At 36.7% G+C, this 27,962-nt stretch overlaps 1 protein-coding gene across 3 annotated transcripts in view; it reads left to right on the top strand.

The window, feature by feature from the left end:
• Window positions 1-27,962, top strand: part of LOC150098246 (dynein intermediate chain 2, ciliary) — a 504,968-nt gene that overhangs the window by 234,988 nt on the left and 242,018 nt on the right. For all 3 annotated transcript variants that reach the window (XM_090405921.1, XM_090405922.1, XM_090405923.1), the window contains one exon: window positions 7,290-7,391. In XM_090405921.1, the coding sequence (XP_090262047.1) occupies window positions 7,290-7,391 (102 nt within the window). The remainder of the gene's footprint in view (window positions 1-7,289; window positions 7,392-27,962) is intronic.

Raw genomic sequence — 27,962 nt, 5'->3', positions numbered from 1 at the left:
GGTCTATTACTCTTACGCCTTGCTCATGTTTGTCTATTATCTCATGTTTAATTCCATGGATATCACCTTTTTCCGTTTCTCACCACTGTTCTTTACACTCACCTTCTTTGGTGAGTGTAAAGACTCATGGTTATACAAAAAAAAATTAGCTAAATAACTGTACATATAAAAAAAAACACAAAATTAAAACTCAACACGATAGAAATGCTTCTGCAGTGAGGTAAACATGTGAACTGAACGACGTGCAAGACTCAGTAATCTGAGCAGAGTGGTGGTTGTGACGTCACCGAAGCAGGCTTGTATCTCAAATTCTGGCTCGTAACTCAAGGCAAAAAATCGACCTAGTGACGACCCGTATCGCAAAAACCTCGTATATTCGGGCACTCATATCTCAAGGTACCACTGTATTATTCTCTGGGTATGGTGTAAGCCATTGTTGTAGTCTTGTCTCTGGAGGGTTTTTAGGTGGTTCAACAGTTGCTAGGAAGCTATGTCAGGATCTTAGTCTTTGGGACACAGTGGTCTGGACGAATAGTAGGTGGCGTTCGTCATTCATTTGTCTGCTTCTTTTGTCAGCTGAGAATGCAGATCTTTGAATCGACAGGGGTACAATACTAGCCAAAGTATACAGGTCTTTTAGTGGTGTTGGTTTCAGGCATAATCAAGTGGCAGCTTTCATTCAATGCTAGGTCAAGTTTTTCAGCATGGCAGGATCTGGACCATACCTGGCAAGCATTTTCAGCAGAAGAATAGCAAAGGGCCAAGGCAGAAGATCTCAGTGTGCTAGGGTCTGCACCCTCTAATGCAATTACTAGATCTTACACTCTCAAATTCTAAGCACTTTCCATCACATGCTGCCTCAGATAATTATTCTTTAGTAACTGCATAAATTCCATTTCCATCTTTACACATGTCCTTTCCTATGTTCCATAGTAGAAGTCCACATAATGATTACCTGTCCTCCACTCATTGAGCTTATTTGCCAATGCATACTATCCCCATCTGCTTTTGCATACCCTGCTCTATAGAAGCAACCAATTATATATTTTGTTCTGCTGGCTGCTATCTCACACCAGATGGCCTGAAATTGCTATTTTCACTGGCCTGCAGTTGAACTCCTACTGTCTTTGGTTGCAGTTCATGAGCTATCATCAGTAATGCTCTTATACTGATTCTTTTCTCTCTATCCTCCCTGAAAAAACTATACACGATATCATCCTCTGTCAGTCAAATCTCACTAATGGCAATAACCTTTGGCCAAGAAGAAATAACCAATGCCAAATACTTCTACCCTTGTTCTGAATGCTCCTGGTATTAGTGTACATAAAGTGCAATAGTCCCTTAAGCCCACCACTATTCTTATTCTTTTTACTAACTATCCCATTCTGGTTTGTTACTAGTGATACTAATTTAGGCAATTTCTGCACATTTTGTCAACTGCCTCACTATTATCTGTGTACTTGCTCAACAGCTTACCCCTAAAACTCAAGTTTCCCTGATTTTGAACATCCACTTGCACTTCATTCATCAACACTTTTTCCAGACTCTGAACACCAATTCCATTCAGATGCAAACCATTCTTCTCGTATAAGTCATTTTGACTGTCAAACTCACTTCACACATCCACAAACTCCACATCATTCCTCCTTTATAACCATAACCTCTGCATCAACTCATTTGCTATTATAACCATCCTTCTCAGCTCAATTCTGTCATACTGCAGCAACAGACTAATTATCTTAACTCTCACTCTTTTCTTTTGCTACTTTCTGTAACTCTTTCATGTCCTCCTCCCTCATACCATATTTTTCTCCTTTCAATCATTGGTTTCAGCCAAAAAAAATCAACTCTTTCACTTTATACTCTTTTGCATTCCATTTGCTAACATTGGTAATTTTTGCACTCAGGATGCATGATTTTGTTACTCTCTTACTAAGTACACCTCTTATGATAGAATTGCCATACAAGACTTGCTGCTTAATTTTCCTCTCTCTTAGGCAAGCATTCCTACTTCTTTTCTTTTACTTTCTTTCTGTTCTTAGCTGAACCACTCACCCGACATTTCTGCATTCACTCCAGCTCACTCTTCATCCTGTGTATTACTAATTGTGCTGTCTTCCTCATTATGGCCTATAATTCATTCTTTACATCCGTCATACTACTGTTATTTCAATCATCACTTATACTGTCTCTCTCTCAATCATGTCACTTTTAATCACTCTTTCAATTCTGTCTTCCATTACACTGTTGCACACATTTTCACGTGTATTCTCTGTTCTGTCTACTGCTTCAATTTCTTAAACTGACCCACACTTTTCACACTCACTTTTGTAGCATTTTTGGCACACTCTTTCATTACTATCACTTTCATACCAAAGTCAATTCATCATTGATAATGAGTAAATCTTTGCAGACATTGCACTGAACGAAGTCCCCCCCCCTCCCTGGTTAAATTACTTAATGATGTTTTGGATGCCATTCTTCTGCTTTGCATCAGTGCCATGCTATGTATTTTACCCTGCAGAACGCCTTGTTAATATAAGTCGTTCTGCAGAGTAAGATAATTAATATCATAATACAATCTAGTTATAATACAGCTTTTAATTAATATCCCTATTTTTTCTAAACTAAACAACTTAGCTTTTGGAGCTTTCCAAACACAAGTCTGGCAATTCGATTGAGACATTTCAGCTGTTCAAAGGCATGGAATGCATTGCTTGAGAGGTTGCTGAGAGTGCAAAGAATGGATGAGTTTAATGAATGGTATGATAGACTTTGTATTATCTTAAGTGGACCTCTTACAATGAGACTTATTACTCCATAGAGGTTAGGAATAATAATGATAAGAAGAAGAATCCACATATAGGGTGATCAGGTATTGTGCAGTGATATAGCTACTTCTTGGTCTTTGTGTATCCTCTTTATTATAGCAGCAACTCTAACAATGTGTGCCCTTTAAATTCTAAGTCTCTCTTGACTTACCCAGATCCTGAACTTACCTAGAATCCTGGAACACTGATTCATCAGTACAGTATGCTATTAAATTGCAACATGTATGAATGGTGCTGCATCATTCATACGTCTGAGCTAAAAGTCATGTAAACCTTCTGGTAGTATCTCGACATTAGCATCACTCCTAATAACTCTTCCCAGCTTTTCTTCATCATAAATAACTGAATATCTCAATTTATGTTGAATTTTCTTTAATATGGAAATACAACTGAATATCCCCTGTCTTCCTCATTATGGCCAACAATTCATTTTTTACATCTGCCATGCTGCTGTTCTTTCAATCACTTATACTCTCTCACTCCCAATCATGTTACTTTTATTCACTCTTTCAATCTTGTCTTCCGTTACACTGTTGCACACATTTTCTCATGTATTCTCTGTTCTGTCTACTACTCCAATCTCTTGAACTGACCCACACTTCTCACACTCGCTTTAGTAGCATTTTTCATGTAAAATAACACATAAAATAACTAATTAAGAGGTCTTAAAAAGAGTAGAAGAAGAAGAAGAAAGAAATCTGTTAAAGAGGATAAAAAGAAGAAAGGGAAACTGGATCGGACATATTATGAGAGGATATGGAATCATCAGAGATGTTATCGAAGGAAAAATAGACAGATAAAGACCCAGAGGAAGAGTAAGGAAAACAATGCTAGATGATATGCTGAATGGAGACAGGTATACAACCTTGAAAGAGAAGGCTCAGAACAGAAGAGAGTGGAAGGAAAGTTTTTGCTACTAAGAGAAGAACCTACTCAACTGCAGAATACTTAAGAAGAAGAGAAGATCCTCTGTCAATTCACGTGAAATATCAGTAATAATTCAGATTGATTGATTGAGCCTCTGTACCTCAGCCTGTAATGACAGTACCCTTTGGTTGCAAAGACCTGGGAGCAAAGAACTTTTATAAAGTTTTTACACCTAAAGAAGTTAGTTATCTAGTCTCACATGGAGTTAGTTAGTATGGATTTTTCTTCCATAAACTTAGATTTTTTTTTTTATCCCACAAAAGAGATAAATTTGCCCTAGAATACACACAACTGAACAACATAGTAGACAGTGCAGATAGAATTAATCACTGTGAATTTAAGTTACTTAGCTATGATAGGCTGTTAAACTTTATGTGCTGAGGGAGGGGATGCTATCATTAACAAAAAAAAGTTGTTGTTATTATTATCATTATTAATTATATATTTAGTTTAATCTTTTATCCAAGTGTAAGCAAACAAAGTTTGTGCCTGAAGTATCTTCAGGACTGGGGCAACTTGTGGCAAAGGTGGACTAAGTTCTCATTACTTTCCTTAGTATCCCATAATGCAAAGCACATCTTCTTGTGGACATGTATAATGCTATGAATTATGGGAAGGGTCACTACCCAGACCGGTTTCGACCTTTATTGAGGTCTCTTCAATGGGAGCCAGACCCAGAGGTGATACCAAGGTTGAAGCAATGCAGAACTCATATTTCCACATGCCAGTTGCCAAAAAGTGTCACACCTTATTATTAAATTACTCTGGATTAGAGAAAGATGTTGGAAGTTTTTCCCCACTTGGTTAGACTATAAATTGAAGAGACCTCAATAAAGATCAAAACCGGTCTGGTTAGTGACCCTTCCCATAATGCATTATAATGTCTACAAGGAGATGTGCTTTGCATTATAGGATAATAAGGAATGTGATGAGAACTTAGTCCACCTTTGCCACGAGTTTCCCCAGTCCTAAAGATACTGCAAGTGCAAACTTTGTTTGCTTATACTTGGATAAAGGATTAAACTAAATATATAATTTATAGTCTAACCAAGTGGGAAAAAACTTTCAATATTATTATTATTGTACAGGCACCTCCATGAATTCTGAAGATTCATTGCAGGAGACCCAAACTATCCATACAATATCCATCATACCCCTCCTTGAACTCATTAACAGGCCAAGTACTCACAACTGACTGTGGTAACCCATTCCATTTGTTCACCAATTTCCAAGTAAAACATCTAGACCTCACACACCCACACTAACCAAATTCTTACTCAACATCCAGGGATGTTCTGTTGTTCCTCCCCACCCCAGACAAGTGTTGAAACAATGCCCTGCATCAGTCCTATTAAATCCTTTAAGTAAATGTTTGTATCGTATCCCCTCTTTTTCATTTATCACCCAACTTCTGCAACTTGCAAACCCTCAATTTATCCCCATAGAGAGCATTCCACAGATCATTCATCATTTTGGTCATTTGCCTCAGGATCCTCTCCACTACTTCCTCATCCCCAAGAAACTAAAGTGACAGACCTGACCACAGTAATCCAGAAGTGGATGTATCAATTTCTTATAAAGAGGAATAACAACTTCCTTATCCCTACTTGTTAGTGTGCTCTTCAGCAGCAAAATAATCCTATGAGCACACCTTGGCAAACCTTATCAGTATGCCCTCTCAACTTCAACTCGTTAACTACCCCCCCCCCCCCCCCAAATCCTTAGCTTCATTTATTTCGTGAAGTACACCACTTGTAATCTGTTTATCTCAAAATGTATAACTTTACATATCTCCACATTAAATTATCACCCATCATCTTTTGGTGATGGCTATACTGACAGCATTTATTATCCTGCAAGCTTTCCACATTGCTTTGATTAATTATTACTCTACCCAGTTTTGCGTCATCAGTAAACAACTGAATATTTCCCTTATATATTATTTCCTATATCATTTATGTACAAATTAAACAGTAGTGGTCCTAGCACAGAACACTGCAGCATACCACTAGTCAGCAGCTTTTCCCTGGTTTCTGCTTCTCCATATACTACTTTTTGGTGTCTGTCCATCAGCCACCCTTGTATCCATATAAGTGTTATATCCATCCCCATTTGTTCTAATTTGCATAACATTTCCATGTGGCCTGTTAAATACCTTTGTAAAAGCCAGCAGAGTCATCGTGTAGTCATTTCCTTTATCCAACTTACCTGACCCTTCCTATAATGCATAGCATTATACATGTCTGCAAGGAGATGTGCTTTGCATTATGGGATACTAAGGCAAGGGATGTGAAGTGATGCTACCTTTAAGTATCATGAGTTGCCCCAGTCCTGAAAATACTTCAGCCGCAAACTTTGTTTGCTTACACTTGGATAAAGGATTAAACCAAGTATATAATTTCTTGGTATCTTTGATTTAGAGTGGAGTAGATGTTATAGTTCTATAGGAGAATTTGAATAAACTGCCTTTGTGGATCATATGGGTGAGCTACCTACTCATTACTATGAAGCATAGTTTTGAGAAGCAAGGTGGGACATAGTGTATAAAGCCAATGGAGATACCATTTTGAAAGAGTAGAATTTGGATGCTAGTGGACAAGGTCCTGAAATTTAGGGACTTCATGGCTAGAATTATAAAGTCAATGTAACAGATTATGGGATGTAGACAGAAAGAGGTTATAGTTTCACTTTCCAAGGCCTTGATCAGACCACATATGAATTGCTGTGCATAGATCAGGTCACCTTATTTTTAATGCAACAAAGAGATTTTAGAAAGTGTCTAAAGATAAGTAATTAAAGTAGTGTTAGATTGATTCAAGTGGTGTTAGATTTAAAATTCCAGATATGAGGATTGATCAGAAGAATTGCATAATTCTATTTTGAGAGCTTAGTGAAGAGGAGGAGGAGAATTAATAAAATAAAATGAAATAAAATCTGCAACTGTGCAGAGCTAAAATAATTTTTTTACTCTGTTCTTTGCAGTTAAAGTAAAAAGTGCTGGATATTTTCATAGATCTTTTGATCTCAAACTGAAAGTATATTATACTTGATAAGAAATTACTGTATATTCCTGTTTTCATCCGTACTTTTTTTTTCTCAAGACCAGCAAAAAAACTTGCTGCAACTCAATTGGAATATTTAATGCTTTCAGCACTTTTGCCCTAAAAGGAATGCAATGCATTTTGCTGTTTAACTAAAACCTGTTTTAATTAACAACATACAAGTGTTTTTTGTTAACTATGAAATGATACTTGGGATCTGACTGTTGTAATCATGTGATGGTTTCTTGCTTTTAACATTTTATAATATGTAATAACTTTTGATGATGATATTAACATTGATTTCAGCATCAGTTGTAAATTGACTTTTGAGAATTATATATATATATATATATATATATGTATGTATGCATGTTATAAATTTTCACAAACCAACATATCATGCTGATAGACTAACACTGACTTCAAACAGAATTTTAACTCTAAGTAATTTTTAATTATATTATATTTTCTAATTTGGTTTTTAATTTAGGATCATGATCTACAGACAATACTTCCATCGAGAGTTACTTTTTCAACCCTTGTAACACAGTGGGAAATTTTTGATGTGTATGAAGCTGATATAATGAAACAGGTAATGATTATTTTTATTTTTATTGTTGTCATCATTATCTTCATCAGATCTCCATGGAGTCAAGAGACTCATCTTGGGGCCCTGTTATCTCTCTCTCCCCCCCCACCCCTCCCTCCCCCTCTCTCTCTCTCTCTCTCTCTCTCACACACACACACACACACACACACACACACACACACACACACACACACAGCTTATTATATTGTGCATTAAATGCATTCATCATCATTTCTCATAACACTCTCAGGCATTGCATTTCACTCTTCAACCACACACCATGCAAAAAACATATTCTGTTCCCCCTCATGCACACTCTCCATATACAGCTTCCAGTGATGGTCTCTTGTCCTCCCCCCCCCCCCCCCCCGTCTCCACCCCATTTTAAGAACAACCCAAAAAACACATCCACATTAATTATTGTTATTTTTTATTATTAATTCATACTATTATTATTATTATTATTATTACATATTCATCACTTATTATTTGCATGTGAATGAGGAAGGATGTAGGCATCTGGAGAGAATACTGTTCTCTGAACAAGTCAGTGTGCCAATGCAGGGAAACTAGAATTATCAGGTTGGATAGGTATAGAAACAGTGGCTATGCCTTGATTATTTATACTAATGCCAGGAGTATCTGAAATAAAGGAGGTGAATTGGTGGTGCTGATAGCATCAGCCTGTTCAAAGATTATTGGGATTTCTGAGACGTGGTTGATGGAAGATGATTATACTGACAGGAATAGAAGTAGCATGGTATAGCATTTTTCAACAGGATAGGACGAGTGCAGTACTGCTTATGATAAGTGATGACTTTTATCCTCTCAGAGTGGAGGTTTTCTAGGGAAATGGTACTAATGGTTTTGAAAGCATGTGGTGTGGGCAGGACAGGATATTTAGTGGGGTGATGTCACAAGCCAAGGAGCATAGAGGGTGAAGAGCAGGAGAAGTTTAGGCAGTTGAGCTTGGCAAGTACAAGAAGAATGATTGTTATGGGAGATTTGTACACCAGTATAAATTGGAAAGAGGAAACTACATACCCTGTGTGGTGACCAGGGTTAAAGAATAGTCTCACTGTAGCCCATGCATGTCATAAAAGGCAAATAAAATGGGTACTCAGTCCCCAAGGGTATAGCCAGGTTCCTTCTTGTAAGGGTGGGTGCAGGGCTAATAATCTGCCCTGTAAAAACTCAACTTGTTAAGAAAGTCAAAAGGAAAATTAACTGGATGGACTTTACGGAACGACTTGGACAACGGAAAAAGGATTATGAATATTGGTTTGGAAGCTGGAATGTCTTGAGCCTGAACAGACCAGGAGCATTGAGGAGAGTGTGTGAGGAACTACAGAGATATAGAGTGAGGATAATAGCATTGCAGGAGGTGCGATGGAAAGGAAGTGGCATATTTGATACCAGAATACATATTATTTTATACAGTGGAGGAGATCAAAAAGCCTTTGGTACTACATTCTTGGTTGATAAAAAATGGAAGCACTTGGTTCTTGATTTTAGACTGGTTAATGAATGACTTTGTGTACTGAAAATAAAGTTTAAGATTTTAGGCTTGGGTTTCTGTGGCTTAGCAGTTCATAAGAAAGATTCTGGTAATTGGAGCATGTTTATTAAGATAAATAACAAAGAAAACAAACCCAACAAGTTTCGTAAGTTGTTTGACTTACATCTTCAGGGGTCAAAGGTAACTAAAAGTTTAAACACAAGAAATGAGAAATTACTCAAAATAATTCATTCTATGCAGTTGTGGCCGTTCAACTGTTCATTAAATTAAATATCCGAATGCGGATTCAGTGCAATGCTAAGTTTGAACAATGCTGGATGCTGTCACGTTCTGTTGTTCACGTTCACATTATCCGAGGTCTGACTTGGGTATATTTTTTATCAATGCTGACCAAACTTGGTGTAGAATTAGGCCCTGGTTTTTATTGCTTTGCATTGGAATTCTAAGCATATTTGCAGCTTCTTTAAATTTCCTTATGTAATAATTTCTTTATGTAAGACATGTTTGTTTTTTGCCAGAGTACATTATGACTGGTGGAAGTTGTATGGTATGCTAGGCCTGATTTGTGTTCTCTTCTTTTTTGCACATCTTTTTTGGTGTTCGTTCATACGAATTTTCCCTGATCTTCCCGTCTGGCCTACGTAGCAGATGCCACAGGAACAATGAATTTTATAAACACCTGGTTTTTTAAAAGGATGATGTGGAGGTTTTGGGAGATGTAGAAATCTTGAAAATTTTTCCAGCTGTAATAAAAATTTAAAAAAATACAGGTGTTTATAAAATTCATTGTTCCTGTGCCTTCTGCTACCAGATGGGAAGATCAGGGGAAATTCGTATGAACGAACACCAAAAAGATGTGTAAAAAAGAAGAGAACACAAATCAGGCCTAGCATACCATACAACTTCCACCAGTCATAATGTACTCTGGCAAAAAACAAACATGTCTTACATTGAAAAAAATTGTTACATAAGGAAATTTAAAGAAGCTGCAAACATGCTTAGAATTCCAACACAATGCAACAAAAACCCGGGCCTAATTCTACACCAAGTTTGGTCAGCATTGATAAAAAATATACCCAAGTCAGACCTCAATTTTTAAGGGCAAGAGATCATCAGTGCTTGGGAACTTGTGAAGGAATATTTATTAGCAGCAATAGAAAGTTGTATACTGCAAGTGAAGAGGTGAACACAATTTGGTATAAAGTGGATGACAAACAATTTCAAACGGGAACTGCAGGTAAAAAAGAAGTTATGGAAGAGATATAAGGAGAGCAGATGCAAGAAGAAGTATAAGGAAGGCCCTGAAAACCACAGAAAATCCTAAGGAATTTTTTCACTATGTGGCCTGTAGAAGGAGAAATTATTATGGAAGAATGACATTGTTGGATAAAAATGGGAATAGAGTGACTTATGCAAAGGATATAGTGGAGTTGCTCAATGAATATTTTATTGGAGTGTGGACAGACTTATGTGTTCGTCGAACACGTTGTTTATTATTTTAACGGTATAATAGAACACAGAAACTAAGTAAATAATTAATTTATTGACTTGATGCTGATATTTCGCTGGTATTATAACCAGCATCTTCAGAGCACAAAAACACTGTTTGTCACAATACGCGAGACTAAAACAACATGGTGTACTTAACCCAAATTGTAGCAGCAGCACAAAGACTAGAGTCCTGATTTTGGCGCCCTCTATCTGAAAAAAAAAAAAAAAAAAAAAAAAAACACTATCATATATTACTAGAGTCCTAGAAAAGTGTTAGTTTTTTCTTAATATGACTGTCTCCCAGATCTTCGGCAAGTTAATACAGCCATATTTGTTGAGATTTGGAGTGTGTTTTAGGGCTTCTGTCGCCTCTAAGAACAATCTCTCTGATTTATATGGGTTTCTGTGTAGTACTTTTGTGTTTTTCCAGTTGATCCTGTGTGCAGGGGTATCCAGAGCATGGTCTGCTAGGCCCGACTTCCCATAATGATATTTTCGGACGTATCGTTTATGTTCGCTGATGCGGATATTCACAGTTCTTCCTGTTTGACCGTAGTAGGCTTGATTGCATGAGCAGGGTACTTGGTAGACTCCTGGATGTGATAAAGGAGGAATGCTGTCCTTGGGTGAGCGGATGAGGGTGGCTAATTTGCTACATGGTCTGAATGTGGTGCGTAGTTTATGTTTATTGAGGATTCTTGAGATCTTTTCGGATGTGCCTTTAATGTAGGGGATGGTGACTGTTTTGTTGTAGTTCTCTGTGGTAGATGGTGGGAGGGGTTTCTTAGGAGTGTTTATATTTTGTTTATTTTTTGTGGATTGTAGCCGTTGGCCAAGAAGGTGTGGCGTAAGTGAGTCAGTTCAGCAGTCAGAGCCTTGTCATTTGAACAGATTGCTCTCGCTCTATGGGTTAGCGTTTTTAATATGCCATATTGTTGAGAAGGATGATGGTGTGATTGTTTGTGTAAGTTTGTTTGTTTGCACATTCAGACCATGTAGCAAATTAGCCACCCTCATCCGCTCACCCAAGGACAGCATTCCTCCTTTATCACATCCAGGAGTCTACCAAGTACCCTGCTCATGCAATCAAGCCTACTACGGTCAAACAGGAAGAACTGTGAATATCCGCATCAGCGAACATAAACGATACGTCCGAAAATATCATTATGGGAAGTCGGGCCTAGCAGACCATGCTCTGGATACCCCTGCACACAGGATCAACTGGAAAAACACAAAAGTACTACACAGAAACCCATATAAATCAGAGAGATTGTTCTTAGAGGCGACAGAAGCCCTAAAACACACTCCAAATCTCAACAAATATGGCTGTATTAACTTGCCGAAGATCTGGGAGACAGTCATATTAAGAAAAAACTAACACTTTTCTAGGACTCTAGTAATATATGATAGTTTTTTTTTTTTTTTTTTTTTTTTTTTCTCAGATAGAGGGCGCCAAAATCAGGACTCTAGTCTTTGTGCTGCTGCTACAATTTGGGTTAAGTACACCATGTTGTTTTAGTCTCGCGTATTGTGACAAACAGTGTTTTTTGTGCTCTGAAGATGCTGGTTATAATACCAGCGAAATATCAGCATCAAGTCAATAAATTAATTATTTACTTAGTTTCTGTGTTCTATTATACCGTTAAAATAATAAACAACATTTTATTGGAGTATTTCATCCTGGAGAAGTAGGTTTTAATACTAGTGGGATAGGGCAAGTTTGAGGTTTAGAAATGCAAGAGGAGAGTATGTTTCAAATAGTCCATACTCTGGATGTCACTAAAGTAATGGGACTGGATGTAATTTTACCATGGGTTTTGAGAGAATGTGCAAAAGAACTGACTTCTCCGTTCCATTGAAGGCTTTTCAATGAAAGTCTGGCCATAGGAAAAGTACCGAAGGAATGGAATGAGGGTAAGATAGTGCCGTTGCATAAGGGTGGTGGCAGATTGGAAATGTTAAACTATAAACCAGTTTGTATTTCATCAGTAGTTGTTAAGATCTTGGAGAAATTATTGAGGGATCATTCACAGCATTGGGCAGATGAGGGTAATGTTATCTGTGAGGGTCAGCATGGATTTGTTATGGATCGCTCTTGTTTTAATAATAAGGTTGCCTTTTATAATAAAGTGACAAGAACAGCTGATGAGGAAAGGTATCTTCCAGTTTTTATGGATTTTACAAAGGCATTTGACAGGGTACTAGGATATTTAAGTTGCTGATGTGGGTTTAGATGTCAGGTTAGTGAACTGGATTCTTGATTGGCTATCTGTTAGGTATCAGAGAGTTGTGTATGGAGAGAGCAGTATCAAGGAGGAAGAAGGTTACAAGTGAGGTCCCACAGGGCTTAATACTGGGATCTGTATTGTTTAACCTTTATATCAATAACATTGTCAGTGGACTGCAGGCGGATATTCAGTTGCTTGCAGAGAATGTGAAGCTGGGAAGGGTTATTAGTAATAGTGCAGATGTGGTAGCCCTGCAAGAGGATTTGAATACTTGGACAGATGGGCAAAGGAATGGGGGTGTCAGTTTCTTCTTCTTCTTCTCTTCAAGGATTAGGCATTTTCCTGATTTTATTCAAGAAAATAAATTGGATTGGAGTCGAGGGAGGGGTCATCAATCAATCTAACTTTTCTTTTCTGTATAGAATCCAATATTTTCATGGAGCTCTGAGGGACACCAGATATGAAAGTAGTATTCAATTGTCAGGCAGATATGTGATTTGTATAGGGTTAAGAACTATTCAGAGTTAAAGTAATGCCTCGAGCAAAAGAGAAAGCCTAATTTTTTGGATGCAAAGGAGGCAATAGCTGTGATATGTTTGTACCAAGAGAGATTAGAGATTGGTGTTATTCCAAGAAGGTGAATCTCATCTTGAATAGAGATTTGAGTATTGTCAAGGGTAAGATTGGAAGAACAAGGTTCTTTTTTGTGGGAAATAATGCAGAATTGTGTTTTGTTGACATTGAAGTGGATAATGTTATCCAAATCCCATTGATGAATGCTTTGAAAATCAGAATTTAAGGTAGTAGTGATTAGATTTCTTGAGGCTGTGGTGATTTGTGCTTTGTGGGGTTTGTCAAATGAAAAGGAATATTGTAGTGTGCAGTCATCACAGAACTGTATACTGGATTGGCAGTTAGCTGGAGTAGATTATTTTTTTATAAAAGGAAGAAAGTGGTCGAGAGAACAGAGCCTTGTGGGACCTCCAGCATTTAATTGTATAAATAGAAGATAAGGAGCTATCCACCATCATTTGGGCAGCCAGAAAGCTGACTGCCCAAATGAAGAAGTCAGAGTTTTCCTAATAGTCCTTATGTCGCGCTCAGTCAAAAGCTTTGGAGATATCAAGAACAACCACTTGAAATTTGTCAAATCATTCCAAGGTTTTGTCCAGAGATGGGTGATATAGATTCGTATATCCCCTGTTGATCAACAGTGATGGAATCCATACTGTCTGTCATTCATTAGATGAGAGTCTTCAAGTTAGTGTAGGAGTTGGGCATTGATGGTTCTTTCCATTACTTTAGAAAGAATTGGACAGTAGTTTGAGGGTAGGGATTTTTCACCCTTCTTAGGAATAGGTTGTATATGGGCTAGTTTACAGGAAGCAGGATAGATACTGGTGGAATAAGGTGTAAATAGGTGGTATAAAGTAGAAGTCAGTTCTGGGACACAGACCTTTAGAACAATTAAAGGGATGCCATCAGGGCCAGGATTTTTTGATATCTAGTTTGATCTTTCTCTAGTGAAAGATGAAAGGAAGCATTGAGTGTTGGGTGTGTGTGGAATGGTTGTGGGCATGATCGACTATGCAAGAATTGGAGAGATGTAGGAAGCCAGGAGGTTGGCTTTTTCTATAGTTGATGATTCAATAGCCATCTGGGTGTAATAGTGATGGGCATTGAGCAGAAGTTATGGCCAATAGCTTTAGCTATTGGTCATAACTTCTGCTATGACCTAGGAAAATTATCACTGCTATGCAGTGATAATTTTCCTGCACCTATTCTGGGCTTTGTGTAGGCTGTATAGGAAGATGGAGCTTTAGATATAAGCCAGTTGTCATATGCTTGACTTTTCTTTTGTACAGCCTTGGCACACCTATGGGAGAACCAAAGTTTAGGTAGGGAATGATAATTTAGGGTGGAGTAGTGCATGAATGTTTCCATGCCAATGAGTATTATTTCTGTGATTCTTTCTGCATATAGGTTTGGTTCAGGTGACCGAAAAGTAATCCAAGGAAATGAGGAGTAGAAGGTGCGAAAATCATCCCACTTGGCTTTCTGGTAATGCCATAAAATGTGGGTATGGAAGTGTTTGTGTATGTGCTGCTCTATGGCAGAAGACATCAGCACTACATTGTGGTCTGAGCTGCCTAAAGGGCAGATAACATTCACATTGGTACACAATAAATAACGGAAAAAACTCACGTAGAAAGATTATTTATTAGTATAATTTTCGCCTGTGTGTCACAGGCATCCTCAGTACATTAAGCTCAAAATTAAACACTAACTGACAATTCCAAAAAAATTTTTTCCGTTATTTATTGTGTACCGATATGTCTACTCACGGTTTACCTCTTTTAAAACTTATTGCTAGACTTCACGGAGAGTCTATTTCCAAACAATCTGCTAGATACGGTAAAGTATTGGTAAAGAAGGCCAAATGCATTAACAGATTAATATTCCTTAAACGATGTAAGATGGCCCAGGTTATTCCAACCTGTTGTAAAATAAAAGAAGCTTTTAGGTCCCCAAAAGCTCATCGGATCTACTTCAAAGCTAGTAAGTCTCTTTTAAATATTCAGCTACACGAAGCTAAAAAATCTCTTGCCATCTTAAATAAAGAAATTATGGATATAAAAAATGCTCTGGAATCTGTTTTAACTGTTGAAACTTTTACTACTGTAATGCGCATATCTTCGAGTTCTTACTTAAAGGTCTTTAATGATTCTCGTGACAAGCTAAAACACAAATTTGAATCACTAGTCAGCTTACCTAGATCCAGTAATAATACTATTGATATAGATAAAGTAGTCATAAATGTTTCTGGACGTCCACTAACAGACTGTGAACGTTTTGTTTTATCAAAAGGATATGATTTCGCTGTTACGCCGAATAAGGTGCCAATTATGGATTTTTTTTCATAACATAGACAGGGGTATTCGATCCTTATCCCAAAAAACAGCCAACAGATTACTTTTTGAATGTGCACAAATTCTTTTTCATGCCAAGCCTCCTCGTCCTAATCTTTCTTACTCTGAGTTTAAAGCATTGAAATCACTGAAGAATAACAATAATTTAATAATTACGAAAGCTGATAAGGGGAAGGCTATAGTGATTCAAGATAGGAAGGAATATGAGAGAAAAATGTCTCTTTTACTTCGCGACTATTCAACTTATAGGCCTCTTACATCGGATCCTACCCGGAGTCAATTGAGAGACTTAATTCTCTTATAGATAATGTATCTACATGGAATGAAGATCAAAAGAAAAAACTTAAAACCTTCTTCGGTCGTCCACCTAGATTGTATGGTCTTCCGAAAGTTCATAAACCAGGCATTCCGTTGAGACCAGTCGTAGATTGTATAGGGTGCCCCACTTACAAAATCTCAAAATTTTTATCTAATTTACTCTCCTCTTCAACTAGAAGAACTGATACTTATATAAAAAATACTTTGGATTTCAAAAATAAAATTTCAGATCTTCATTTGGACGTTTTGGTAATCCTCTTTCTCCTGCTATCATGATCAGTTTAGATGTTGTTTCTTTATTTACAAATGTGCCTCTTTCGGAAAGTATTGAATTACTACAACAGGAATTTCCTTCGGATATTGTAAACGTATTTGATTTTGTAATAAATTCTGGTTATTTTTCTTTAAAAATAAGTTGTATCAACAAATTGAAGGAACAGCAATGGGTAATCCTCTTTCTCCTGCTATCTCCAATTTCTTTATGGAACATTTTGAACAACGTATCTTTGACAATATTTCTCCCAGACCTACGCATTGGTTCAGATATGTCGATGACATTTTTGCTGTATGGAATGGCTCTTCTGATGAACTTCAACAATTTCTCACTAAGTTAAATGCACTTCATCCTAGGATCAAGTTTACCCTAGAAATAGAATCAAATAAGCAGTTAGCCTTTTTAGATCTTCTAATTCTTCGCCAACCAGATGGTAACCTACATTTCTCAGTTTATAGAAAGAAGACTCATACAGGCCATTATATCCATGCGGAATCTCATCACCATCCCAGTCAAAAGGCAGGAACTATTAAAACACTGGTTCATCGGGCCCACTCCTTTTGTTCTACAGACGATCTTTTACAGAAAGAACTACAATACATAACTTCTTCCTTTCTATCTAATGGTTATAAGAATTGCTTCATTGAAAGAACTTTGAGTAGTTTTAATATGTCTTCCTCTTCAAACACAGAGGAAATAACGCGCATTACTATCCCTTATGTACAAGGCATCAGTGAACGTATAGCAAAAGTTTTAAAACCACTGAATATTTTTGTTGCCTTTCGACCGTTTAGAAAAATCTCCACCTTTCTCACTTCTCCTAAGGACAAGCTTCCACATCTTAATCATCCAGGTGTCTACCAGATTCCGTGCTCTTGTGGATTATCTTATTTCGGACAAATGGGAAGATCTGCCTCTATTCGGCTAGAAGAACACCAATCTTATATTGAATACTTTAAACCTGAAAAGTCTGGACTTTCTGAACATGCCATCTTCACTAGACACAGAGTTCATTGGAGAAAGACAAGAGTTCTTCACAAAAGTCAGTTTCTCATGGAACGCCTTTATAAAGAAACATGTGAAACTCTACTTCATTCTCCTAACTTAAACAGATCCGACGGCTTACGTCTGTCCCCTTTATGGGAGATAGTACTTTACAAATCAGCTAATCTTTCCTAACTTTTTATTGTATTAATTTTTTTATTTTATTTTATTTTTATTTTTTATTTTTTTAGGATAGTTATTGACCTTTTTAGTTATTTTACACCAGCTACTTAGGTGGCGCTTTTTGGAATTGTCAGTTAGTGTTTAATTTTGAGCTTAATGTACTGAGGATGCCTGTGACACACAGGCGAAAATTATACTAATAAATAATCTTTCTACGTGAGTTTTTTCCATTATTTATTGTGTACCGATATGTCTACTCACGGTTTACCTCTTTTAAAACATTCACATTGTACTTAGACAGGTCACTGGTGAAGAAGAGGTCCAAAATGTTTTGGGAATGGTTGGGATTGTCAGGTATTCTGGTGGGTATGTGGACAATTTGTGTCAAATCATTTGTGATTGCAAAGGTGTTGGGTGTTGGCATATCTACCTGCTCGATCTGTATGGTTGGAAGCAGTTAGCCAGCTAATGTTTTGGATATTGAAATTCATAAGGAAGATGACTTCACTGTTTGGAGAGTTGGTAAATAGTGTGGATATGATCTACTGCAGAGAATCTTGCTCTGAATCCTGCTTGTTCATATGGCTGTGCATCATCCAAAAACTTTGTAATCCTGTTTTAATATAATTGATATAAATATTTTGTACAATTGTGATAGCAGACTGATTGACGTGTAGTTATTAATATCATCACTGTTGCTCTTTTTAAGTAATAAGATAATCAAGGATTTATGCAACTACACTGGACTTTTTTCTGTTGTTAAAATATCATTGAACATATGAGCCTCTGTAGCTCTGTCCATATAGGTGAAGCTCTTTGGTCGGAAAGACCTGGGTTCGATTCCTATCCATGACGTGGGGAACCTTTATCTGGTCTCTTTCAACTGAAGGTGAGTTACTGGTCTCATAAATAAATTAATTAAACATATCCATTATGACCTTATGAAACTGTAAACCTCCTGATTTCATGTGTTCTGCTAATATGCCATCTTCTTCTTCAGGACTTTTGTTCTTTGCTGACTTAACAGCTTTCCATAATTCTTCCATCATGAATCCATTTTGGTTCTGTATCAGCCTCATCTAAATATTATTATGATTATTATTATCCCAAGATCACCATGGAGTCAAAGAATCATCGAGGGAGGTCCCATTGTCATTCACACAGATCATACATGAGGAGTAGAAGGTGCAAAAATCACCATGGAACTCTTGTTCCAGGGTGAACTCACAATTTTGGCATTGTGTCCTCTAAATTTTAGATCCTTATCCACCACCACCCAGAGATCTCTTACTTTCCTCACCACTAACAATATATTCCCATCCATCTATTTACAGGACATCAAGAGATGTCATATGGTCACTCGGATGATCAGTGATGTGCCACACCAGTCCTTGCCAGGTGGACCTGTCATATGCTTTGCTGGAAGCTACAACTCTCTGAAGATTAGTCAATCCAGACAAACTATCTGTCCATCTCATTGACAGTCTCTCAATTCTTCTTTTACCAGGAACTTTATCTTCTGTTACTGTATTGTTACTGAGAAATCCTCCTTCCATCCTTTCAGTGTGTCCCAAAATTCATAGAAGAAAGTATTTCAACTTTCTTCTGTGAATATATTTAAGGAGCTGTGAAGTTCTACCGATTCTTTCTAGCACCCATCCATTTGTCTGCCTTTCACTGTATGATATCCTCAGCAGCCTTCTGTAACACCACATCACAAAAGCAGCTGTCCTTATCCTAGCAGACCCCTTCAGCAGGTTCCAAGTCTCACATGAATAAGTTGCTGTTGGAAAAACAGCTGCATCCAAAATCCTCAACTTTGTTACTGCAGAGGTTGATCCATCCCTCCAGATTTTGGACACAAGTCTTTGACTGTTGTTTTAGCAATTCCTAATTTTCTTCTAATGTCTTCTGAACTGCAATTCTTCACATTAATAATGGATCCCAGGTACTCAAACTTGCTGATTTCCTCAATTCTTTCTCCATTAAGGTACACTTGTTTCTCAGAAACTTCCTTGTCTGTATTTTCTTTGAGAAGAATAATCTTTGTCTTGCTAGGATTGAGCTGAAATTCTCTGTTATTATTAATCTCATTAACTTTGTCAAGAATTTTCCCAACTTCTTCCTTGTCATTACAAAAGAGTACTGTGTCATCAGCATACCTCAGATTACTGATCAATCTACTACCTATCCTAATTTCTATCTTGAGCTTATCCAAGATATACATATCCTCAGCATAGGTACTAAACAGGTGAGGAGAAGTTGGTATTTTTGCCTAACTCCCTTTCCAAGCCAATCAGCTAATCCAACACCTGTTCTTATATTGGCTTCTTACTCACTGTGCAAGTTAGCTACCAACCTGATATGTGTTGATGAAAACCCATTATTTTCATTACCTCTCACAGTATTTGACTGTATTCACATGCTGAATACAGTCAAAAGCTTTAGAATAGTCTATGAAACACATTACCCATCTTCTTATTCTTGAATATTCTGCAATTGAGCAGGTTCTTCTCTTAGTAGCAATAACTTTCCTTTCACTCTCTTCTGTTTTGAGCCTTCTCTTTCAAGGTTGTGTACCTATCTCCATTCAACATGTCATCTGGAATTGTTTTCCTTACTCTTCCTCTGAGTCTTTTTCCGTCTATCTTTACTTCGATGGCATTTCTGATGATTCCATTCCCTCTCAGAATATGTCCGAACCAGTTTCCCTTTCTTCTTTTTATCCTCCTTAACAGACTTCTTTCTTCTTCTACCCTTTACTTCTTCATTAGTTATTTTATCTGTCCATTTGATTTTTTCCATCCTTCTCCAAATCCACATCTCAAAGCTTTCCAAAATCTTACTTTCTTCTTTCTTCAATGTCCAAGTTTCAGCTGCATAGAGGACAACACTCCACACATAACATTTTATTAGTCTTTTCTTTAGGTTTCTATCCATTTTACTTCTGAATAAAATCCATTTTCTATTAAAGGCATCTCTTCCCATTGCTATTCTTGCTTTTATGTTACTGTTGCATCTTCCATCACTGCTAATCACTCTTCCTAGATATTTAAATATCTTTACTTGATTCAGTTTTCCCCCATTTATTCTGATATCCATATTATTATTATTATTATTATTATTATTATTATTATGTGACACCTCCAGGGAGTCCAAAGACTCATCGAGGGAGAGTGTGCCAACAGCATTGAACGATTGTTCCCCTTCCAACTACTAACTGCGCTCAAACTTGCTGAGCCATTAGTAGCAGAGCTCTACCAATTGACCAACCTATTTGCCTCTTTTCTTGCTATTTTCATTGCCTTTGTTTTTCTTATGTTAATTTTCATTCCATAATTGATACAGGATTCCAGTAATCTGTTCAACAGATGCTGTATCCTGTTTCAGTATTTGATAATAATGCCTTGTCACCTGCGTATCTTATTGCAAATATCTGTCTACCTCCAATCTTTATTCCTTCTTCCGAATTCTCCAGTGCCTCTTTTAACATTGCTTTGGAATACATGTTAAATAAAATTGGTGACAGAGAACACAAGCTTTGTCTTACTCGCCAATGATACCCGTTCTGTTGTACCATATATATCTCTCACCATGGCAGTTTGTCCTATATAATAATGAAATAATTATCCTTCTGTCTTTCCAATCTATACCAATCTTTTCCATTACTTCCACCATCTTATCCCATTTTACAAAGTCAAAAGCTTTTTCAAAATCTATATAACAGATATTAACTTCTTTATTCACTTCTGGAATTCTTTCACTTACTATTCTTAACAATCCAATCACATCTCTTGTTCCCCTACTTTCCTGAAACCAAACTGATCTTCTCCAAGAAATTCTTCCACCTTAGATGGAATTCTTTGTGTTAAGATTCTCATAAGTATTTTTGATGTATGGGAAATGAGACTTATCCTTGAAGTTCACTGCATTACTTTTCTTTGGTATAGGTATAAATAAATAAAATCTTTTGGTAATTCTCCTTTGTTATAAATTAAATTTATTATTTTGATTATTTCTACAGTTCCTTTCTTCTGAAGTTGTATCAGGAATTCTGCAGGTATTTATATAGAGAGTCTAAATTCTTTATACTTTTCTATGATCTGTCTAAGGAAAAGGATCTGATCTCCGGTAATCTTATCTTTCCTAAAATCTGCTTGTTCTGCAGGTATCTCTTCCTTGACTTTGGCCTCAGTCCTATTTAGAATGATCTTTAATAAAATCTTGCTTGCGTGAGAAGTTAAACTAATAGTTCTATATCTCTTGCAATTCTTCATATCTCCCTTCTTATGTAGTGGTATGAAAATTGACTTTTTCAGTTTTTAGGCCATGATCCTGTCTCCCATAATCCTTGTAATCAGCCTATGAAATGCCCTTATTCCTCCATCTCTTATGGCCTTAATTAACTCTGCTGGGAGTCCATCTGCATCCAGGAACTTATTGCTGTTTAACTGCTCTTTCAACTTCATGCCTAAGTGGAGAAGGTTCCAAATTAAAATTTTCCTGGTGAGAGGGCTCCTCCATATTTTCTTTATCCTATCTTCTGTACAGTTCCTCACAGTATTCTTTCCATCTGTTTTTGATTTGCAGTTCTTTTGTAGTACTGCTCTATTCCTGTCTTTGATAACATTCAATATGAACTAAAACTTGCGCTTTAGGTCATGAACTAAATGAAATATCCTTTTATAATTGTGCTTCCTCATCTGGAACTCTGTATTTTCACATTCATTTGTATAAAAATTTTCCTCATCCTGCATCATAGTTCTTCTGACTTCTTTAAGCAATAGCATATATTTTTCAGTCCCTATGTCTCTTGGTTTCTCCAGCTGCCTTCTTTTGATTAGATCCCATGTTGAATTTGATATCCATGGGTCTTTGGTCTGCTTATTGAGCCAAGATACTTCTTGACTGTATCATGTATTATTGACTTCTTCCCAGAGTATTTCCAGTGAGTTCTTCTCACTAGTTTCCAAAAGATCATCCAACTGTGTTGGTGTTTCTTCTATGAATCCATTAGGGATTACTATGACATCCAATTTTTTGAGATTTGCCTGACATAGAGAGTTTTGAAGTCTCAGTCTTGCTCCAGAACAAGTATGCACATCACAGATGCTTGTCTTCTACCCATTGGAGAGCCAAGATTTAATTAACCTGGTGTCTTGACCCACTGGTGTTAGATGTCCAAGTATAGGTCCATCATGGGTGCTTCTGAAAGCATGTATTAGTAATAACTAATCTGTTAGTATGAGCAAATTCCAACATTCTTTTGCCACAGGTGTTATGTTTACCCAGACCAAACATGCCATGCTTAAGCCTAACTCTCACTTATTTTTTCCACTTTTGCATTAAAGTGCCCTATGATGTAAAGTACATATCTCCTTGGTAGGCAGTCCAAAACAGTTTGTAGGTTTTCATAGAATTCCTCACTCTCTTCGTCAGACCTGTCTGTGTTGGGTGCATAAACTACCATAATTGACACATTGGTAGGATGAACCTTAACTTTTAATACAAAGTATCCTTTAAAATTAAAGGGATTATAACCAAAAAGAGTCCTTGGTTGAACTGTCTTCAGTATCACAGCTACCCCCTGCCCCCATGATGCTTTGAGTCACCTCCTAAATAAACAACTTGCTTCCCATCCTGTATTTTGAACTGATCTTCTCCATTTCATCTGATCTCTGTAATTCCCATGATGTCAATTTTATACCTCTCCATCTCTTTACAGACAATATCAAGATTATTCATCTTTCGATCCTATACATTCTATGTGCCTATGTAAAGTTCCTCTCTAAGATTAATCCCCTCTAAGATTAACAAGATGTAATACTCTCCTATCCTGAGTCCCCTCTGTCACATTCTGCTTCAAGTAATTATTTCTCCATAAATGTAGAAATTCCATCTCCTTCCTGCCATGTGATCTTTCCGCCTTCCAGTTTATGTCTCTGAAGTTGAAGTTGCCCATAATAATTACTTGACTTGCACTCATTGTGCTAATCTGCTAATGCAGAATTTTCTACATCATTCCTGTCACCCCTGGCCTATAGCAGCAACCAATTTTATATTTATAATATTGGCCTCAATCTCACGTCAGATTGACCCAAATGAACTGCCATCTGCATAATTGATACCTACTCTTGTTAGCTGCAATTCATCTGCCATCATCACCAGCACCCCATCCCCTATCCTGTTTACTCTATCCTTCCTGAAAATAACCCTTATACTACAATTCATTTTCTCTTGGCAATGAATACATAGCATGCACACACACACACACACACACACACACACACTACATTTCACAAAATCTCCTATGTCAAACTTCCTGCACAGTGACTTAGTTGTGAGCTCAAAGAAAAATCAGGGATGGATAGATAAGATTGTGGTGCTCTCTATTAGTGACAATGGCTTTGTGATTCATGTCATTGAGACAGATTAGTCATGCCTTAGTAATTTAGTATCTTTTCATAATAGACCTGAATAAAGGGAATGGTTGATGATTCTGCAGGATTTTGTAAAAAGGCATATGTGACAGGGACTGATGTAGGAACAGAGGTGGATGAATTGGAGCTTCTTAGGATATTGTAGAATCTCAATGAAAATATGGATGTTGGATTAGATAGCTTGCATTTTATGAGAATGTGCAAGAGAACTATAGAGTTCCAAGGGAGTGGAAAGAGGGAAAATAATTCCTTTTGTCTGCAAAGTCACTCCATACCAGCCTTGGGGCTTGACAAGTGTGGAGTATCATCCTTCTTGTGGGGCAGGCTGTCTGGCTTTGTCTAGCCAATAGTACATTCTATTTCCTCCTATGTTTTCTTGCTCACTATGACGGAAACAACATTATAACAAGTATATAAAGAAAACAGGAACAAATATTATAAAGGAACTTTCCTGTCTTAGGATGGTACTACAAGAAACACCATTGTTAGCCTTATCATCATCAACTCTATCTCCTGTATTTCTAATTGTGACCAAGGTCCATTTCTGTGTTCTTCCTGCCCTCATTCTTTCTCCTCTGCTTGGGATCTCAGTGTTCATCGATCATCTAAACATCCTGCTGTGGTTAAAATGCTCTTATCTCTGTAGCCAAAGCTAGATGGACCCCAGAAAAAGAAGAAGAATGAATTCTTTCTTCAAGAGAGGTCAACCTACTAATTGGTGATGAGTGAAACATCAATATGGCTCTTTCATCTCTTCTACCTTATAGATCCTTCAATGCAATAAAATCACATAGAAAATTGGAAAGTTATAGATCATTAATTAAAACAATGTTAGATGATTTTATTTATCAATTTAGTAATGATCAGGAATTCATGTCCCATATAAATACATATCCTTTAAATGAAACTTCTTTAGAATCTTATTTGCCTCAGTCTGTACAAGAACCTTCATTGAATGCCTGTTACCATCAATCATTTAAGGATATTATTTCTAAAGGTTTGTTTAATCAGAATTTCGCTGTTCCTCTTGTAAATAATTATAATAAACAAATCTTTTGTCAACAGCAGTGTTTTCCAGCAAACTTTGGATTTTGCATAGGTTTTTGATAGGCTGCCATACAAGTTGTTAAGTGAGCTGGAGCAGATGGGATTGGTGAAAGATTAGTCAGTTAGATAGGCAGCTAGCTCTCTGATAGTGGGTGCAGTTTCCTGGGAGGGAAAAGTTACTAGAGGTGTTCCACAGGGTCTATCTTGGGATGATTGTTATTTAATTTGTATATTAATGATACTGGGATGAGTTTTAATGGTGGTATGCAACTATTTGCAGATGATGCAAAACTGGGAAGAGAGATGCAAAATCAAGCAGATGTTGTGACATAACAGGGAGCCTTGAATAGATTATATGAGTGAGCAACAGGATGAAACTGCCAGTTCAGTGTTTGCAAACTGTAAGGTTCTGAAATTTGGTAGGTAACAGTAGAATGCAAAGTATACACTTGTCGGGAAATTTTGGAGGAGGTTGAGGAGACAAGAGACCTTGGCATGGTGATTGTGGACAAGGTCATCACGTCAGATTATGACAAATATGCAGAGGACCTTAACATGAAGAAATATGGAGGTTTTGGGTCCATTGTATTATTACAGCCTTGATCAGGCCTCTTGGATTATTGTGCACAGATTTCATCCTATGGTTTTCATGGCATTGAGAATATGTATTGGAAAGGGTCCAGAGAAGACTAAGGTGGTAGCTGATCTTTGGGTGTGGAATATGAAGACAGATTGAGGGAATTGAATTTGTAAAGCTTTGTATATATGAGGAAGAGAGGAGATATGATTGAGACATCTATTTGGGAAAGGGTTGTTACAGGGTTGATGTAGAAGAAATTTTTCATAGAATGAAGGAAGGGAGTAGAACAAGAGGGATATCCCTGTAAGCTGTATAAGGAGGTGAGCAGGAGCATAAGGAACAAATTCTTTGCATGGAGAGTAGTGTGAAATACATTGCCTGACATTATGGTAAATGCAAATATATTGAATGAGTTTAAAGGCACAGTTTGATGGGCTTTATATGTAACAGTCTACTTCCTGCAATGAGTCTTTTGAGTCAATTGAGGTCTGGTGTTAATAATAATAATAATAATTAGTTTTACTAAAAATTATTTAAATGCTGTATGGTATAATTTCCATTTTCTGTTGTTACTGTATGGCATTTTGTCTTGTCAAAATACTTAAATGTATTTTATTTTCATCAATGTTATAGGCAACTTATCTTCATTGACTTTGATTTCAATCTTAACTGAGAATTCTCTACAGTTATTGGCTTATTAGATTCAATTATGAAATCTTATGACATCTCAGCATTTTTCAAATCCTAAAACAGTGACTTGATTTATTCTAATACAAATTTTTCATTATAATTGCTTCGTTCCTGAGTAAATGAATGTAATAACAGTAGATAAATAACCACCTTTCAGAGATACGGGAAAACTTGATTTGTATAATGGTTTGTTAAGAGTTTGCCATTTCTTTTGGTATTACATCTGTTTTATTGTAATATTCTTTAATTTATAATTTATATTTTAATTTATAATTTATATTCACAAAATAGATCAAAATATTCAATATGCTTATATTAAGGATCGTTTTAGTAACAAACCCAGTAAGTTCTACTTCGAGTTGATACATCTAAATTAATAATATCATTTTCAAATTTTCTTAAATTTTTAGGTAGTAGATCAACAGTGCAGATACCGCTTCTTTCATTTATCATATATGTTGCTATTGTCTCACAGGATATTCACAGTTCTGAGTCACTCCTTTTGCTAATTTTTTATTTGTGTATTTATTTATAATTATAATTATTATTTTTTTAAATCCAGAGACAGATATCTTATCTGGCTCTGGAACAATGGCAGCAAAGACCATGTTGTCTGGCAATTTGAATTTGTGGGATATTATTCAGTGCAGTGTACATGAACTGTATTTGTCGAGAAAATTAAAAAATATGTTGAAGGAAATTTAAACTGGAGAGAAATTATGTACTAAGTGTTTTAAAAGTGTCTATTAGGTGACGAGAATGCAACAAATACCAACAATAAGATGGAAAATTATGTTATTAATGTTGAACATGCTGCAGTGGAAATAAACAAGAATGAAATGGATATTAATAAAGAGCTAGTGCACATAAATGTTATCCTTCATAGGACAAAGAGTGAAATTGAAAAATTGCAGAAGTGGCAAGAGTTAAGCAGCTCTGAAAAAAGAAAGAAACAGGTGATCCAAAGGAATAATAAAGAAAAACCAAACAAACAAGAAAAACAAGTTAAGGAGAAAATTATGTATGGAGACTCAGTGATTAGGGATGTGCTTAATGAAAGCAGGGCAAAATCTTGTTCATCTTGTTTTCTGGGTGCAAAAATTCACAATTTTAGCCAAGGCAATCCAAATGCCAAAAGAAGTCGAAGGAAATGATTGTCTTGGTTGCAGAAATGATTTAAGGGGCAAGAAGTATTCTATGAGGGAGGATGTAAAGGAGTTGGTAGAAGAGGCAAAACTGAAGAGCATGAAGGTGAAAATTATGTCACCTACCATGCTATGATAGATGCGAACTGAGGAGGAGGGCATTGATAGCCAATGAGTCTATATGTAGATTGTGCAAAAGGAATGATGTAGAATTTATGGATCTGTGGTCTCTCTTTGATAGAAAGAAGGATTTGTACAATGCTGGTGACTGCATCTGAATGGTTTTGGTGTTAAATGTCTGGAGAGAGCTTTGTTCACCAAGCATGCTGAAGTGTGTTCAGGGAAACTTATGAAATTAGAGTGGAAGCGAATGCGTTTTTGTGAAGGCACTCATGATGCGAGTGAGTGTGAGAATGACCAAGTGAGGAAACTAGTCTCTCAAAATTGTCTCTTGAAATAGTATAGTCAATTCAGAAAGTAAAGGTGGGTTGGGGACTAAAGGGATGCTTCAGTTTCTACATACTAATGCCAAAAGTATCAAGAACAAGAGAGATGAGTTTTTGGCATTGGTTAGTGCAACCTCGCCCAAAGTTATAGGCATTAGTGAGACTTTGCTAACAGCAGATGATGTAGTTACAGGGATTAAAAGTGAAGGGTTTAGTATTTTCAGGGAAGACAGAGAAAATAGGATGGGGGAGGAGTACTGCTGATGATAGCAGATGAATTGCAACCAAAAAGAATAGGA

Source organism: Typopeltis vanoorti, chromosome 16 (assembly GCF_054136105.1).
Source record: "Typopeltis vanoorti isolate ZY-2024b chromosome 16, IOZ_Tvanoo_1.0, whole genome shotgun sequence".
Taxonomy (NCBI): domain Eukaryota; kingdom Metazoa; phylum Arthropoda; class Arachnida; order Uropygi; family Thelyphonidae; genus Typopeltis; species Typopeltis vanoorti.
The sequence above is the reverse complement of the archived record's forward strand: the minus strand, read 5'-3'. Positions and strand labels throughout refer to the sequence as shown.